This window comes from Glarea lozoyensis (genome assembly GCF_000409485.1).
Source record: "Glarea lozoyensis ATCC 20868 chromosome Unknown GLAREA2, whole genome shotgun sequence".
Classification (NCBI taxonomy): domain Eukaryota; kingdom Fungi; phylum Ascomycota; class Leotiomycetes; order Helotiales; family Helotiaceae; genus Glarea; species Glarea lozoyensis.
The window spans coordinates 1459914-1476141 of record NW_007360994.1 but is presented as its reverse complement, the minus strand read 5'-3'; the positions used below and the strand labels follow the sequence as shown (position 1 = coordinate 1476141).

At 46.7% G+C, this 16228-nt stretch overlaps 3 protein-coding genes across 3 annotated transcripts; 1 reads left to right on the top strand and 2 right to left on the bottom strand.

Moving 5' to 3' along the window:
- Positions 1 to 166: 166 nt before the first annotated feature.
- On the bottom strand, positions 167 to 2041 carry GLAREA_03807 (Fucose-specific lectin; the record flags this gene model as incomplete). The annotated part of the gene is made up of 3 exons (XM_008084060.1): positions 167 to 690; positions 739 to 1469; positions 1521 to 2041. The coding sequence occupies 3 exons, from the start codon at positions 2039 to 2041 to the stop codon at positions 167 to 169; spliced, it is 1776 nt and encodes a 591-aa protein (XP_008082251.1).
- Positions 2042 to 2860: 819 nt separating this feature from the next.
- On the bottom strand, positions 2861 to 9121 carry GLAREA_03806 ((Trans)glycosidase; the record flags this gene model as incomplete). The annotated part of the gene is made up of 13 exons (XM_008084059.1): positions 2861 to 4191; positions 4254 to 4526; positions 4642 to 4830; positions 4908 to 5040; positions 5106 to 5471; positions 5551 to 6973; positions 7029 to 7491; positions 7560 to 7791; positions 7852 to 7921; positions 7978 to 8369; positions 8418 to 8577; positions 8713 to 8941; positions 9031 to 9121. The coding sequence occupies 13 exons, from the start codon at positions 9119 to 9121 to the stop codon at positions 2861 to 2863; spliced, it is 5352 nt and encodes a 1783-aa protein (XP_008082250.1).
- Positions 9122 to 11684: 2563 nt separating this feature from the next.
- Positions 11685 to 15931, top strand: GLAREA_03805 (Plant lectins/antimicrobial peptide; the record flags this gene model as incomplete). Its single annotated transcript, XM_008084058.1, has 21 exons — positions 11685 to 11896; positions 11960 to 12365; positions 12500 to 12546; positions 12767 to 12823; positions 12910 to 12952; positions 13079 to 13099; positions 13235 to 13378; positions 13492 to 13551; positions 13606 to 13877; positions 13931 to 13949; positions 14065 to 14206; positions 14323 to 14342; positions 14456 to 14553; positions 14673 to 14774; positions 14808 to 14828; positions 14955 to 15114; positions 15165 to 15198; positions 15246 to 15393; positions 15444 to 15584; positions 15633 to 15821; positions 15871 to 15931. The coding sequence occupies 21 exons, from the start codon at positions 11685 to 11687 to the stop codon at positions 15929 to 15931; spliced, it is 2397 nt and encodes a 798-aa protein (XP_008082249.1).
- Positions 15932 to 16228: the final 297 nt, after the last annotated feature.

The following is a 16228-nucleotide window of genomic DNA, read 5'->3' as shown; positions in this document are numbered from 1 at the left end:
CTCCATATACCTGCACGTACCCTGCTAATTTGGAAATCATTTTCAAACATTTTTTCGGATTTCGTACTCATCGCCAAAACCTGTACCAAAACTACACAAATCATAACATGGGCACACTACAACACATCCATCAATTGCCAAAACCACCCAACACCCCATCACCCCATCACCTTGACCCCAAGCTCCTCCAGTCCTCCATGATAACCATTGAACTCCTCCCCTGCGCTCCAATTAGGACATCCATGCTTAACCCACCCAACTCCCGCTGATAAACCACAACAACTTTCCCTCGCCCACCCGCTCCCTCAGTCCCTTTGAGTAGAAAGGGTCTCCACGCCCGCGGCATCGTCCCCGTAATGCCTGATCCGACGTTCAAACCTTCAGAAAATTTCGCCGAATTCCCATATGCGAAGGGCTTGACTCCTGTATCGAGAGAGGTTTCAGAGTAGGAGATGGTTCGGGGGAGACTTTTGGTACGTGGCGTGGTTGGGGATATGGTTGCGAGGGTTACGTGGATGTGTGGGGATTGCAGGTCCAAGAGATTGGTGGGGAGAGGGTAGAAGATGAGGAAGGATTTGTTGAGTGTGTTTATGTTTGAGAGGGAGGGGAGGTCGCCGAAGATTGTTAGAATGGGGGTGTTGGGGCGGTAGAGAGGGGATACTGAAGCTGGGAGGCTGACGGGTGCGGTATCTGATTGAATTAGTTGGATGTTAATATTAAAACGTAAAAGGTACGTACCGTTGTCTATAGCAGTATTCAAATGTCCTGTTGTTTCCGTACCAGTATAAGTGTTATAAAACACGATACTTGAATTCTCTTCTGGATCTGCGGCAGGCTGTAATCCACACACAGCATCGAAATTCAGAGAACTAGTGATTCCGCTAAGCCCACCGTAGTTTCCGGGCACAGATTCCCAGGTGTAAGTTGAGCTTGTTGTCGTGGTCTCCTTCTTGTCTACTAGTTGGAATGCTTTAATAGATAGATCGTCTCCTTGCACGAAAACAACAGGGAAGTCCCCTTTACACCATGTCGCTGAAATAGAAATAGTTCTTGTCGCAAGTGCCAGAAATCCAGGTTTGTACTGTTGATCTCTAAGTGTACCATCAGCCCAAGCACCACCGCTTTCTGTTTGGAATATATCAGCGAGATAGCCTTCAGGCGTTATAAAGAACACACGGATGGGCAATTGGTTATCAGGTGACGTGACTGCAGCTATGGATGTTCCGCTGTATGTTTTCATAATTCGTGAGCCGCTATCCGGCAGGTCCCAAGTGGAAGTGCCATCTGAGGAGGATTTCTCACAAAGATAGCCGTCGTGGTCTTGGAAAAAGAGTTTCACGAGTGATGTTTGCTTGAGAGTTGCTGGATTTTTGTCGACTAGTTCGATGATGTCGATGACAGTGTTGAGAGCGGGGGGTAAGGCATTGCCGGCTGTTGAGGTTGGAAGTGAGCTTGATGTGGTTGATGTACTGTTTTGTGATTAATGTACGACTTCACGTGTGGAAGAAACGTAATCTTACACTCGACCCGGTCCGTTTACTGAGTTTGGTCGATCAGCAGGATCGGGACTATATATTCCAGTATTAGCATCACTGCTGTTATTCGACTGATCTCCATTTCCAGCGCCTTCACCGCTACTCGAGTATCCATTCGTGTTTTCGTAGCGCCTCCCCTTTCTCGACAGCAAGACCCCAAGCAAGACCCCCAAAAGCACGACTAACAGAGTGATAATAGCGAGAATGAGTAATATCACCCATCTTCTTTTCCACCAGACTTTCTTCTCTGGCTCTTCCCCTTTCAAAACTGCAAGTGGCGCAGAGTAAGGTGGAGGACCCGGTTCGACATAAGGTTCCTCGAACACGGCTACTTTGAAGTCTTTCTTATCTTCCTTCGAATCCACTATTGCTTCTATGTTCACTGCGTCAGAACTTGGTAATGTATCTCTACAGGTCTTGTTGTTTGCGAAGAAATGATTGGCCTCGGATTCTGAAGAGTTGAAATTTGATCGAGTTAGTTGATCTACTGTGACGTTCTTCTCCATAGCGAAAAATCGAAACACGCACAGAATGACAATGTCAAAACTCAATTCGCTAATTTGATGTTAATAACCCAACAAAATTCATGCTAGTAAAGCAAGTAAATGTAAAGATCCGTTCGCTTACGCAAGCTCTAGGCAGCCATCAGAGGACTTCCAAACACGCACGCAGATCTGCATTTACCCGTGAGTTGTATCTCCAATGAGATTCTTATCCGTCCTACGTGCCATTTCCCTCCCCCCCCCCCCTTTTTGGTAAAATGTTGATGTAAATTTGTTGGTGGTTTCGAAACAGCAAACCGGGAGGAATCTGATGGACTTTCGGTAGCTTCGAGGCTCAAAGGGGTTAGCGACGGGCAACTGCCTCGACCTCTTCGATAAGCAATATTCTACTATAATGCCTTTGGTAATATGGACATGATAAAGGATCTCTATCGAATAGAACTAAAAGCATTTTATTTTTCCCTCTCAGTATCGGCAGTGTCCAAGAGAATGCAAACGTATAGTGAGCTCAACCCCTGGAACGCTCGCCGGTGTCTCAAATTCGACGGAACATAATGTTGATTGTATGACTTAAAAGAACGACCGAGGCATTTTGTTGAGTCTTTAACTGAGGAAAGTGTGATAGGGTACATGGTACTAGATAGTACATTTTGACACGTCTTGGATTCTGGCAACACACTAACAAAGGCATTGGTAATTAAAGAATTTTCTCAACTTTATTAATCCTACGTACCAGAAAACCATCCATCTTTTGTAGAAAAACACAAGTCTTCATACAAGTCCACATCCGGCACTCTCAGCTTGTGAATTCATGCAATTCAACTAACACTTTGGATTAAATTTCGGGCAGTCCGTTGCTCCACACATCTGAGCCACTGCACAAGTTTTGCAGTAGCTGTTGAAGAAGGTATACTCAAACCACCAACACTTCAAACTGCCACCATTAGGCGTCTCCCCACAGAGATCCCAATCATGTACGCCGTCTTTCTCAACATACTGGGCGACAACTCCATTGTCTTTGGGATAATACTTGACATCGTGCGCATTATCAGTGACAACCAGTTTGCCTCCATTCTTGCAATCCCAACGAGAGACGTAGGTGCTGCTCATTGCCACTACGTTTTCTTGACCATCACAGACGACTTCACCATTTTCCCAAACGACAACACCAATACCATCACCAGTGGCCCAGTTGTTGTAGAGGAAGGAGTGGATTGTGATACAAGGTGGAAGCGGTTCGAGTGGCGGAGGGCTTGGAGCTGGGTCTGGAGCTTTGGATACGGTAGAGACCGGGCCGGCGCAGTCTGTTTTACCATTTGAAACCGAGGAGGTGGCGCATGCAATGATGTTTTTGGAGCCATCAGTATATGTGTATGGATATGGCTTTGGTAGACTAGTGTAGCCACATTGATTCGTCGAGGTAGGCAGGACTGGTAGGGTGTAGGGAAAGTCGTCGCAATTGCACCACTCTGTACCTTCTTTGGGACTTCCTCCGTGTCGGCATGCCGATGGTAGAGCGGTGTAGCCACAAGGTTTGTTGGTTGCTGTCATGGTAGGCAACGTCATACTTGGGCATGAGCAGTAGCTCCATGTATAGCCTGCTCCTGCGGTTGCGGTACACAGTCCACCGCCTCCAGCTGGAGCAGACGTCACAGTTGGTTGAGGATTATTTCCTCCACCGCCAGGAGCACTTGTTACAGCTGTAGGGCTGGTTGTAGGTTTTGTAGGTACTGTCACAGGTGTCGTAGGAACAGGTGCAGGAATACCGCCCGTTGGCAAGACGAAGTCGGGATTAGGACCTCTTGGAATTGGAGCACAGAAATAACCGGAGCATAAAGTTCCACACTTTTCCTTGCAGAGTGGCGCGGGTGGACCATATCGATACTGGATGGGAGGCGCGAGAAGGGGGCTCGTGTCTGGACTTCCCCCACCCGGTAGAGAACAAGCTTGCCTGCCGTAGAGATCCCGTTTGCACGTGGGAACACCCAGATCACGCTGCATTCCACTCCAAATTGATGACGGCCTTTCAATCATATCACTGTAGATCAATCTACGATGGAAATGATTGATCGCGACTTTAACTTCTGCGGGTGCTTTAGGCCCATTCTGCATATTACGGAAGATGCAAACAAGAGCAGCAACCTGAGGGGAAGCTATCAAAAAGTTAGAATATTAGAAATCACGGACGCTCAAATCCACAAGAAGTATCACTTACCTAAAGAAGTTCCTGTCAACAGGCCTGTATAAAAGCTGAGTAGTTGATTAGGAGGTTTGGGTAGGTTCACCCCTGGAGCCCTTGCATTAACGACATCGCCTCTGTTGTTGCCCGAGTAATCGTCCCCATTCTTTGTGTTGGCTACAACGACGAGCATACCCGCGAGAGATCTCGATATCACTTGTGGATATGAAACGACTTCGACGCCGTCATTTCCGGCTCCAGTTACAAAAACAACCCCGTAGTGGCCCTCCATTATGAACATGATTTTTTCTAGAGATATTAGCAGATATTAGCAAAAGATTTTCTAATAATTGAGGAAAAGTAAACATTGTTGGCCTGGCAGGAATGCGACGAGAGGGTGTTTGCAGGATATGATAAGACTTACGAAGAACTTGGTTAAGAATGCTTTGGTAGGCTCCATTATGGCTTCCCAATGACATGTTAATCACGGCCGTGTTCTTGCCTTTGCCTTCAAGGTCATCTGCGATCGACACCAAAGCAAAGAGAATCGATTCAATGCCAAATTCGATACTCCTGCTGTATGGTACGTGGACCATCTTAGTATTTTTCGCCACTGAAACAAATTAGACTATGTACTCAAAGCCAATGAGGGTCAAGTGTCAAGAGAGTGACAAAGGCATGTTTACATACCTCCAACGTTAGCCCCGCCAAAGTAACTCATGACTAAGAAGCCGTGCTCAATATCTTCTTGGCTACCATCGTAGAATGTTTGCGGAATCCAAGCAGGCTTAGGTAGTGGTGGAAGAATCGATGAAGCGTACTCCTGCATGTCCCAAATGTCAGCATCGACTCTTTTGACGTATTCTTACTGTCAAGAGAGATTCATACCGTAGCACCAGGAAGCCAACCAGCCTCTACTATATACGCTGTTTGGCCAACACCAAGGCTGTCATCTTCTTGTCTATAGAACTTGTCTTGATGTGGGAAATGCCCAACTCTGTTGTCATCAACGTCAAAGTAAATGTTGGGTGGAGTAGCAATTTGAGAGAGATGCCAATTCCCATCTACTTTTGATTGGAAAGCTCGTTTGGCCAGTACATGGCTCTGCTCATCACTCATGTTGTCTAAGATGAATGAACTCTCTCCTGAGAATGCAAGAGTGACATTTCCATTGTCAGCCAAGTCGACCGCCTTGATGTGAGTATCGCGGGGCTTCACAGAGGTGCGAGCACGTTGAGCATAGGCGAAGGCAATCTAGAATACGAAGAAGTGTTAGCTGTGTTGGATTGTCACGCGCAATGTAGTCAAGCCTCGTGGGCAGAGATAATTTTACCTCAGGAAAGTTCGGCGAGTCGAACCATTTCAACACCTCAGCTCCGACGTTTTCGACGCGCCAGTACGCCGTCCACTTCGGCCCTTTCGCATAGACTTCAGTATGGCCATACGGCTTACCGTTACATATAAGGTCAGTGTCCCGTTCAGTAAGAAGATCTTCAATTGCTTGCCGCTCAACGGCTGAAAAGGGAGTACGCGGAATCAGAAACGCTCCAGTCGTCGCGCCAGACTCCACCCACTTTGGTTTGTTCGTAGCTCGTTTCTCCACGTATGGGTCTGCAATGCCTGTGGATTTGGGGAGCGCGTCCTTTACCATATAAGCGGCGGTTCGACGAGCCAATTTACATGCGTCAACGGATTTCGTCGCCTCAACATCTTTGAAATTACAGCCTGTAATCGTGGCACAGGTAGACTTCACTTGTGTTGCGGTTGTCTTCGTGGCGCCCTTACTAACAGTAGTTGCAAACGAGCTAGTTGTGTAACAAAGTGAAGCCTGTGCAGGTGTGCAATCGGCAGGCTGACTGGGAGGAACAACCTTTCCACCAGGAAGGACTGTGATCTTGGGCCAGCGGGGAAGTGTTCCCTTGAGGGTGAATCCTGGAGGTAGCTTGATGTTAGCGATCGGTGGAGGCCCAGGACCCCAAATTCCAACCGGCATATTCCATTCCCAACCACCAATTTTTATGTTAAAATCGTCCCATTTGACGCATATAAAAAAGAACCAGAGCTTGCAAGTGGATTTTGACTTCGGTCCGTCTCCGTCATCATCCTGCCCGCCTTCTGGGACGTCCGACTGAACGGGTATGATCTCAAAGACTGGCCAAGTCGGTGTAGAACTAGGGATAAGGGTGGTAGGAGAATTGGGTGGAGGGGTATAAGGCGGCTTTACTGGAAGATCGACGGTTGGCTCAGGGGGGGCAGGTGGTGTATTCGAGAAATCGGGCCATCCAATAAATCCACCAATGCCACTTGTGCCAGCAGAATTTGAAGAACTGCTGGGCGGTTTACCAGTGACAGTCGTCAACGCCCCAGATGGATTCGTGATTGCAGGCCACGGTGGGAGGTGAAGAGTTCTGACCTGAGTGGCGCCGCCTGGAAGCTTCAGTGTGGTGGTAATGGGTGATACACTAAGACTGGCGGTGGGAGTGAAAGTATAACCGGTCGTGGCTTGGCCAGATGAAATTTGGTAGTTGTAGTAATCCATTGAGGCTGTTGTAATTGCTGGTACTGTTACAGTAATCGTTGTAGTAGTACCGGGTCCGAGCTCAAGAGATGTTACATAAGGTGCGATTGAAATGGTCGTGGGAGCAGGCAGAGCTCGAGGGGGTAGAACGAAGAGACAAGGAGCTGTGCATTGAGCAGGTGTTCCGGAATAAACATCAGGTGCGAGATACACAACGTCCCCTCTTGTTTCATTCAAACTAGTTAGAGTCAGTAGAGAGATCAAGGTAGAATAACGTGATCACGGAAACGCACCCGCCAGAGCCAGACGCCTGGAAGTCTATACTCCAGACCATCGTTCCACCAAAGCACATGGAATTGGCAAATCTCTGTTTCGCAGCGAAAGTTTCCTCGTCGTCGTAGCCAATCCATTGATCGTCCCATGTCAGCTGTTTCATCATTGCGTCTGGTAGGTACTTTGGTTGGATATTACGTTCCTTGATTAATTGCTTGATTTCAAGAAGGGACATGACACCTTCCTGCCCCGTACAAGGTGCTGGCTTACTTGGGCCGCTAAATGGACAGAGCATATTATTACAAGTCCGGTCTGCTAAAGTATAGCCACGGCCGTACATTGCTAAACCGAAGTTGATCTTCGCAGGGTCTAGGTTGTCGAACCATAGGGGCATAGTGTCGTTTCTGATTTCGCGAACATCGGCCTGACCACGAACAATCTTGCCGAGAGCCTTCACATCCGTGTCCCAAGACCCGTGAAGATCTAATCAATCAAAACATGTCAGACGTCTCTCTTAATATCAAGAACTTGTAGGGCAACTGAGCTCTTACCATAGGCCATGAAACCGAAGAAGTCAACACTAGATTCCATTGCCTTTGCATCGAACCAACGAAGATACCAGTAATCTGGCGCCAACGTCAAGCTAATACCGTATTTAGTGCCATAGGCTGCTCGCATTTCCCGTAGAAGCGCTGGGAAGTTTCTAACATCAGCGAGTTTATTACCTCCTCGGACTGGGTCACCTGGATATTCCCAATCCAAGTCTACGCCACTGAAGCCATACTAAGTCACAGAATTAGCATTTCGTCAACTCCAGTAAGGCAAATTTGTTTCATCGCTTACAAGATCCATATAATCCTTGACGGAACTTATAAAGGCTGCACGATTGGCCTTTGTAGATACCATATCACTCCTGCGAGTTATATACGTCAGGAAAACCAAATAACAACATGAACCTTATCTGCTTACCATGTAGTATGAGTTGGTCCTATGTCACTAAAATCAAAGCCACCTATAGCAATCCAAGTTTTTAAACTGCCTGTTTGAAGTTTAGTAAAGTCTTTCATTAGGGTGAGATCATCATTGTGGCCAGGGGTGATCCGGAATGTATTTGGGTCGATAAATGCGAATGCATAGAACAAATGAGTGTAGCCGGTAGTGTTAAGCTGGCTTGGCGACACCTTGTTACAGAGTCTCTCACGGACATTCCAAGACTGGTAGTAGCCAATCTTGCGCCTTGAGGAGCTGCCACTAGTTTCAGAACAAGATGGCGCCCCGTAAATTGCACAAGAACCATATCCTGCCTGACATGGAAGGGTCAAGTGAGCAGGATCAGCATTGTTACAATAAACATTTGTGGTCTACCAAACGTTAGTCTTGGGATGACACAGGAAAGAGATACAGCGTACTCCGCACCAGCCCGTAGCACTACAGCAAAGGTTCATTCCGCAAGGCATATTAGCATCCTCGCTGTACTGTCCGCACATTGCTAGAGCGTCACATTTTGATGTACATCCAGTTCCACAAAAGTCGGGCCCATAGCCGCAGATTCCCTTTGGTCCACAACAGCTGAGTAACTGTCAGTCGAATGCAGCGGTAAAGACAAGACGAGTGCGGTTCAGCAAAGTTCACAACGCGAGGCCACGCTAGTAGCTATAAACGTGCAGAATTATGAAAGGCATTCTGATGGCTTTTGGAGCTTACCTGTCATCAACACAAGGCCCATTCGTGCAATACAAAGGGCCGCCATCTCTGCCAAAAAGAGAACCTGCTCTGGGGCTTACAGAAACCGAATTGTTAACACCTTGGGATGGTGCAACTTTGGATTCGAGAATAGCAGCCAAGTCCTCTAATGGTGGTGCGACGACTGGTGGAGCAACAGCCGGGTTTTGGTGACCGACGCTGTGCTTGATATGATCGCGCCATGAGAGATCTAGCGGAAAACAAAACGTGTAAGCATATGGCTCCTCATCCTCTTCTAGTGTAATTGAAGGTCACGAAGTTGGAAGGGCTCGTGCTTACCTGGTTCACGTGACTCAACATCATGTGATGCAGACAGTGAACTAAAAATAACGAGGCCGACGGCGACCTCCTTCAGTGACAGAAACCACATTTTCGACGTCGTTGTCACACAGTATAAAAAAGGTCTGTCGACTGAGATCTTGCTCTCGGTTACTGCGCGCTTCAATCATTATATATTTTGCCTGTCAATTCCCCCCCTAGATCAACGTTGGCCGAATCCGCGCAGATTGAGCCTGGACGCTCAAGCAACAAGCAACCCGTCACATCCATTGTGCCTTGATGAGAGATTGTCCCATAATGGAGTCCTTCGAGATATGTCCCGATTGAGCTCGTCTCAAGGTCGCTAATTGTGGGTCTTCAGCTGCTCAGCATGAGATTCTGGACCAGCCCAGCATACGGAGGTAGCTGGAACAGCAACCTTATTAACATCTTGGCTTGGGTTCTGCGCCACCGGGGTGCTTAGCTTGTTGAATGTCTTTAAGCTATGCTCTTTGCCTTACCCGACGTGGGCCAGAACTTGACTCCACGAGCCCGGATATCCTTCATATTCGTGCTCGGAGCATTTCTTGAATGGGTCGATTATCACGGTCGATCGTGCGGCACAGCAAACAACGTTGCCTGAGTGCCCGATTTTCAATAGGTTTTTCTTTGGCCGATGCTTTCTGTCTTCAACTTCCCAACTGAAAAAGGCTCGAGTTCAAATAGATGTGATATTAGTTGGTCAATTCACAATCTCAATAGTCTTGACGGGGGTAGCAGTGTCGCCTTTGTTTTAGATATATTGTAGCTTCAGAAAGCCACTAACATCCAGCACAGACAGAAAGCTCCCCAGACATATGGATAAGTACCGAGATCATAAAACATCAGATATATACTGGGCGCCGCGGTTCGTCTGTTGCCGTCCCTACTCTCCCCGCCCCACTGGATAGAGGTTATTCAGTGGAGTTGTGAAGGCTTAACAGTTGACTAGTCGGTTGTCCTTCATATAGGGGATTTGAGGCAACTTTTTCGTCTTTGACAACATGGTCTTTGCGCAAGTGTCACTCGAATTTCGAATCGACCGCTTTTAGTCGTCCTTACAATTCTGAATTACCGCCAAACAACCTCTATTCAGGGCGGGGTAAAGGGTAACGGCTTCTCCTTGTGCGTGGAGGATTTGAGTACCAGGAATAAAACTCGCAACCGGAGAAGGCCCATTGCGGTACTACGAGCCTCAAATGAGTCAAATCTTATGCAGCAACAGCTGCTTGCGCATGTACGTAGTACGACACGACCAACCACACCTGCCTGTACAGCATCTCGGGTCCAATTCCTCGTACACAAGGCAGTAACCGGCTTCTAGAAAGACCCTGAGTACCAGGGTCAATTGGCTTTCAGGTCCCCTTTTGCAGAATTTGAAGACGTCAGGGTTCTAAAATTCTTGCCATGGACCCCAAAATCAGTTCCTGAACGGAACCGTCGGGCAATCGATGGCCATTGGGCATTCACATATTCGTGGATTCTAACCTACTCTCCAATCGCTTACTCTTGCCCACTAAATTTGTCTAATGTTCAGTTTGATCAGGCATCACATCGAACTTTGTTGCCCGAGCCTAGAGCACTAATCGATCAATTCATCCGTCTCAGAAACCTGCTTTTTCAATGTCACATCACTAGAAATTAGCAGGGACAAGTTTCAAACATCTCAGTCATTTCCAATGTTTTTGAGGGCCTAATTGTATACCCAAGCGTGCGCGCATGACATACTCGCAAGACAGGTACTCCGGGGTTTTGTTGCCCATTGGTGTTGGCAACCGTTCCAAAAATAGCACTTTGTCACAATTTTTTCAATGGACTTAACCAAATCATGAAAAGTTTTGAGGCGTAGAAGGTTCAACATTTCCGAAGCTTTCGCTAATGAGAACCAGGCGGCCGTTGACTACCTAGCTCGCGGAGGACAAAATAAATGTCAGTCACCTACGCAGTAAACTTGGACTATGCAAGTCGACTTCGAACAGAGCGTAAGAAGCTTTATTTACTCAAAACAATATACGAAATATCTCATATTGTTCCAAATTAATCCACTAAATAACGAGATTTCGTTAACTTAATCGAAGAAATACCGTGTTTAAACTGCCACTTATTTTGTCCACCGCGAGCCTAGGTAGCTTAAGAATGGTAAACCGAATCGCTTATTTATACGAAGTTGTACGGCCATCTCATGCCTTGTCACGCACTAATGCTGCTCCGCATTGTGCCCTTGATTCCATGAAAGCAACCTCGTGGAAGGTCCCTGCAGGTACTTGGCGTTGTTTCTCCGTCTTAACTTCTCACCGAGAAATGGTTTTAATCGAGTGAGACTTGCAATGAAGAGTTCTGTGCGGCAAAGCATGCTGTTCCCCATGATCAGATCAGTCAAAAAATCAGTCTAGATTCCCGAATCCCAGCTTCCACGCGAGAGAAATTTTCTTTTTGTGCCGCAATCAAAAAGCGCGGAACATCATGCGGTGGAGCATTCATCCCTAACATATTGGGTAATCTAAACCCTCAGGTACTCAAGTTAGAGGTGGCGTATATATCGTGGGTAAAGCTTCCCCTCTACAGTGTTGTCATCCACACCACCTGTTGTGACATTGCTTTTCCAGGTCAATCCCAATCACTCACCAGCACTGAAAATGAAGACGTTCGCTCTCTTCTGGCTACTGCCCAAGCTTAGTTTGTGCCAAACTACTACCACTGCTGCACTTAGCCCATGGCAAACCGGCGTGGTCACTATTGATGGTACTTGTGGAGGGGTTGAAAATTTCGTTTGCTCTCCTACGTGGGGAGCTTGCTGTAGCAAAGATGGTATCTGCGGTCGCTCAAGTAAATTTTGTGATGTTGGCTGGTAAGTCAAGTCATGCTTGCTCAAGCTTTTACCTCGATCGCTAACCGAATTCCCAACATCTAGTCAGCCCGCATACGGCAACTGTTTGGTACCTGAACCTGCGCCACCAACACCTCCCGGTCCAGGATCCATTTCTCCCGATGGATCATGTTCTGGGATAAACAAGTACAACTGTACCGGTTACGTAGGAGGAAGCTGTTGTTCTGCTAGTAACTTTTGCGGGGATAGCGCAGCTCACTGCGGAGGAGGATGCCAATCTGGATTTGGAAACTGCACGACTACTGACACCAATATTTCCACTGACGGATCTTGCGGTTCCAATCAAAAGTCATGCAAAGGTAGTGGCTTAGGGGCTTGCTGCAGTGTTGCCAACTACTGTGGTGATACCGCTGGCCATTGTGGGTCTGGATGCCAGCCTGGCTTTGGAAATTGCACTACTCTCCCAAACAACATTTCTACTGATGGAGCAGTATGAAATCTATTTCATTTTTGAAGTTTTCCCTTGCTGGTTGACGTTCCTTACTAGCGAGGAGCGTGTGGGATTCTCGAGTTAGCTCCTGAATCAAGACCACTTAGATGAACCTTTACTAATATATCATATAGTGTGGTAAAAATGGCAAGATATGTACTGGTAGTAGCTACGGAGCATGGTCAGTCTTTGTCCCTCATTTTGAACTTTATTTTCTGGCGATCTGGAGCAACTCTGTCAATCAAGTTTTCTCTCGAATCCTAGTTCGCCCAAATATACACTAACTTGTTAAAGCTGTTCCTCGAGCGGATTTTGCGGAGCTAGCGCTGCCTTTTGCGATGCTGCAGCTGGGTGGAACGTCTATACTTTCAATCTTTAAAACGTCAACTAATTCCATGCAGTCAATCTAGTTTCGGAAACTGCACCGGTAGTGCAGATATCTCCACAGACGGCTCTTGGTAAGTTTTGGCTTTGTTTCTGTTATAGAGCACTGCATTCGGCACCTATATTTGTAGGGAAACCAAATGCTAATCTTTAGACATAGTGGCAAGAATGGCAAGAAATGTACCGGATCATCTTATGGAACTGTAAGCTACATCTTATTATTTGTTCCGAAGGCTCCCTTCACTACTTGTTGGGAGCCTGTCAAACCTTGACTACATCATCTCTCTTCCTCAGAGGCGTCGAGAAAACAATATACTGACTTCTTCTAGTGCTGCTCTGCAAGCGGATTCGTATGTCACTCTTGTGCTAGTTATTCTACTCCCAACTACTCAATGGCTGGTAGAACATCAGTTTTGCAGAAACGCCTCCAACTCACGACCCATGTAGAAGAGTGATTCAAAAAATCCTATACTGACTTGCTGCAGTGTGGAACTACAGATGCCTTCTGTAGTAGCGCCTCTGGATGTCAATCAGGCTTTGGTACGTGCTCTGGAGCTACTGATGTATCAACTGATGGAGCTTGCGGAACCAAGAACGGCAAGAAATGTTCTGGGTCAAACTTCGGTGCTGTGAGTAGATTCTCTGTTCTTTCGCCGCCCCTGATCAGGATCTTTTGATGATTCTGACTCTTACTTGTGATTCAAACATTTTTGATTACAATTGCCCTAATTACTTTACATAGTGCTGTTCCGCCAGTGGATTCTGTGGTGCCGGTACAGCCTTCTGCGATTCCTCTTCAGGAGTGAGTAATCCTTCTATATGTTTCTTTCCCGGCCTCTGTTCTAATTCATTGTAGTGTCAAGCCGGTTTCGGAAACTGTACGGTGGCCTCTGGAGTTTCCACTGACGGTGCATGTGGTGGAACAGGCAAAAGGTCCTGTAAAGGTTCAGCCTTCGGAGATTGTTGTTCGAAAAGCGGATTTTGCGGAGCTACCTCTACATTCTGTGACGCTGCTCAAGGATGTCAAGCTGGTTTCGGCAGCTGTACTGCTTCTACGAGTAATATCTCGACCGACGGATCATGCGGAAAGAATGGAAAGACGTGCAAGGGTTCTACATATGGTGACTGGTAAGACAAATATTCGACACTCCGAGGTTTACGAAACTAATATCTATACACAGTTGCTCAACATCTGGATTCGTATGCAACACTTTTTTTCCTCATTCTAATGCTTTGAATTTGGGATGTGCGGACTAAAGCTGGATCTCTGTGCACAGGTCCGTATTCACCTGAACGTGTGCTGATTTGTCTCTAGTGCGGCACAGGTGATGCTTTCTGCTCAGCAGCTCAAGGTTGTCAAGCAAACTTTGGTACATGCACCGGTTCAGACAACATTAGTACCGATGGATCCTGCGGAAAAAACGGAAAGACGTGCAAGGGTTCAACTTATGGCGACTGTATGCATTCCAGTTCTTTAACTTTTCCTACTCTTACTGGCCAAGCTGTCTCTATGGCTGGTCACGGTTTCAACTTTGGCAAAATTGAGGAGAAGCTTATGCTAATTTTGTTTTAGGTTGCTCCGCCAGCGGCTTCGTAAGTGGTCCTTCCCTTATTCCACTTCTAAGCTTGACCAGGAGTGATCAGGGCAACGTTGATTTTTATGCACATATCTTACAACAAAAAAACGTCTGCTAATGTGCTCTTAGTGCGGCATAGGTGATAATTTCTGTGCGGCTGCTCAAGGGTGTAACGCTGAATTTGGAACATGTCTTGGGCCGAACAATGTTTCCACAGACGGCGCATGGTTCGTAGTATTTCATCATTCTGTTAACCCGATTACTCATGATTCAGAGCACTTTTGATTGAGAATCCGTGTGCTCAGGTCTTGGTTAAGTAGGAAAACGTATACTGACTTGTCGACAGTGGTAAAAATGGAAAGACGTGTAAGGGGTCGACCTTCGGCGAAGTAAAGATCTTTCTCTTTGTTATCTTCTTGAACCTGGATCGTCCTATGCTGGCTCTAGAGTCAATTGAGAATATGTACTGACCTGTTTCTAGTGTTGCTCAGTGCAGAATTTTGTAAGTAGTCTGTGCATATTTCCACCCGCCCGGAATCCCCATTCTCCGCGAATCGGAAGGATTTTCAGGCCAGAATTCCGCATATAGCTTCTTATAACGGGAGGAGTAGATACTGACCTATCATAGTGTGGAGCAACAACTGATCACTGCAGTGCTGGCTGCCAAAGTGCCTTCGGCACCTGTAACGCTGGATCGGGAAGCATTTCTACAGACGGCAGTTGTGGCAAGAACGGGAAGACATGCAAAGGAAGCAAGCCAGGAGATTGTTGTAGTGCCAGCGGCTTTTGTATGTCATCACTATCCCCATTAATGAGGTTTTGCTAATCTTCTACTTAGGTGGTACGGGGAAGGATTTCTGTGACGCCGGATGGTTAGTTTCTGCATTCATCGTTGAAGCTTTGTTGCTAACTTTCATAGTCAAACCAACTTCGGACTTTGTTCTGGGAGTATCTCAACTGATGGTGCCTGCGGAAAGAACGGGAAGACGTGTAGAGGGAGTGCTAAAGGAGATTGCTGTTCTTCCTCTGGTTTTTGGTTCGTCCATCCCCCCCAAATTTATCTCTGGGTAGAGTAAATTTGATGTATGTAGAAAATATGCACTAACTGATGTTATAGCGGTACTGGAAAAGATTTCTGCGACGCCGGCTGTCAGTCCGCGTTCGGCACATGTTCTACAGCTTCTTCTACCATTTCTACAGATGGTGTTTGTGGAACCAAGAACTCGAAAACGTGTGTAGGAAGTACCTTTGGAAACTGGTATGTAATCACCATTAGCATACACCTTCATTACGCTAATTTCACTAGCTGTTCTACAACCGGATCCTGTGGGAGCACCACCGCACATTGCGGTGTCGGATGCCAGAAAGGATCTTCAAGCGCTTGTCTTACAACTAACATCCCTACCGTCGATGGATCATGTGGCTCCAAGAGCAATGGGTTGACCTGCGCTGGAGGCGACTTTAACGGACAATGCTGTAGCGAGTTTGGTTATTGGTTAGTACTATTTTCCCTGGGTATCAGAATTCGACTAACGTAAACTCAGCGGCGCAACGGCTACACATTGCGGAACCGGATGCCAGAAGGGGTTCGGAAAGTGTACCTGAGAGGAAAAGGTGGCTGTGATCAACGAAAAGATAGAATAGAGTAGAGTGGCATAATATTATAATAATGCTCTTATTGCTGAGACCTCATGTAGACCTGGTGTATGAGATTCGAATTTTCAAGACGATCTAGGGCTAGTCACATGTTTGAGTACCTAGATTTAAGCCTTAAAGATTGAACTGTGTATCTAATGATAAGTACAGGTATACATATATATTGAGCTACCTATAGATAGTTCTACAAGGTCAAAGCCCCATCCCAGATTTGAAAAGTTTGTTGTACGCAGTAACTAGAATCTA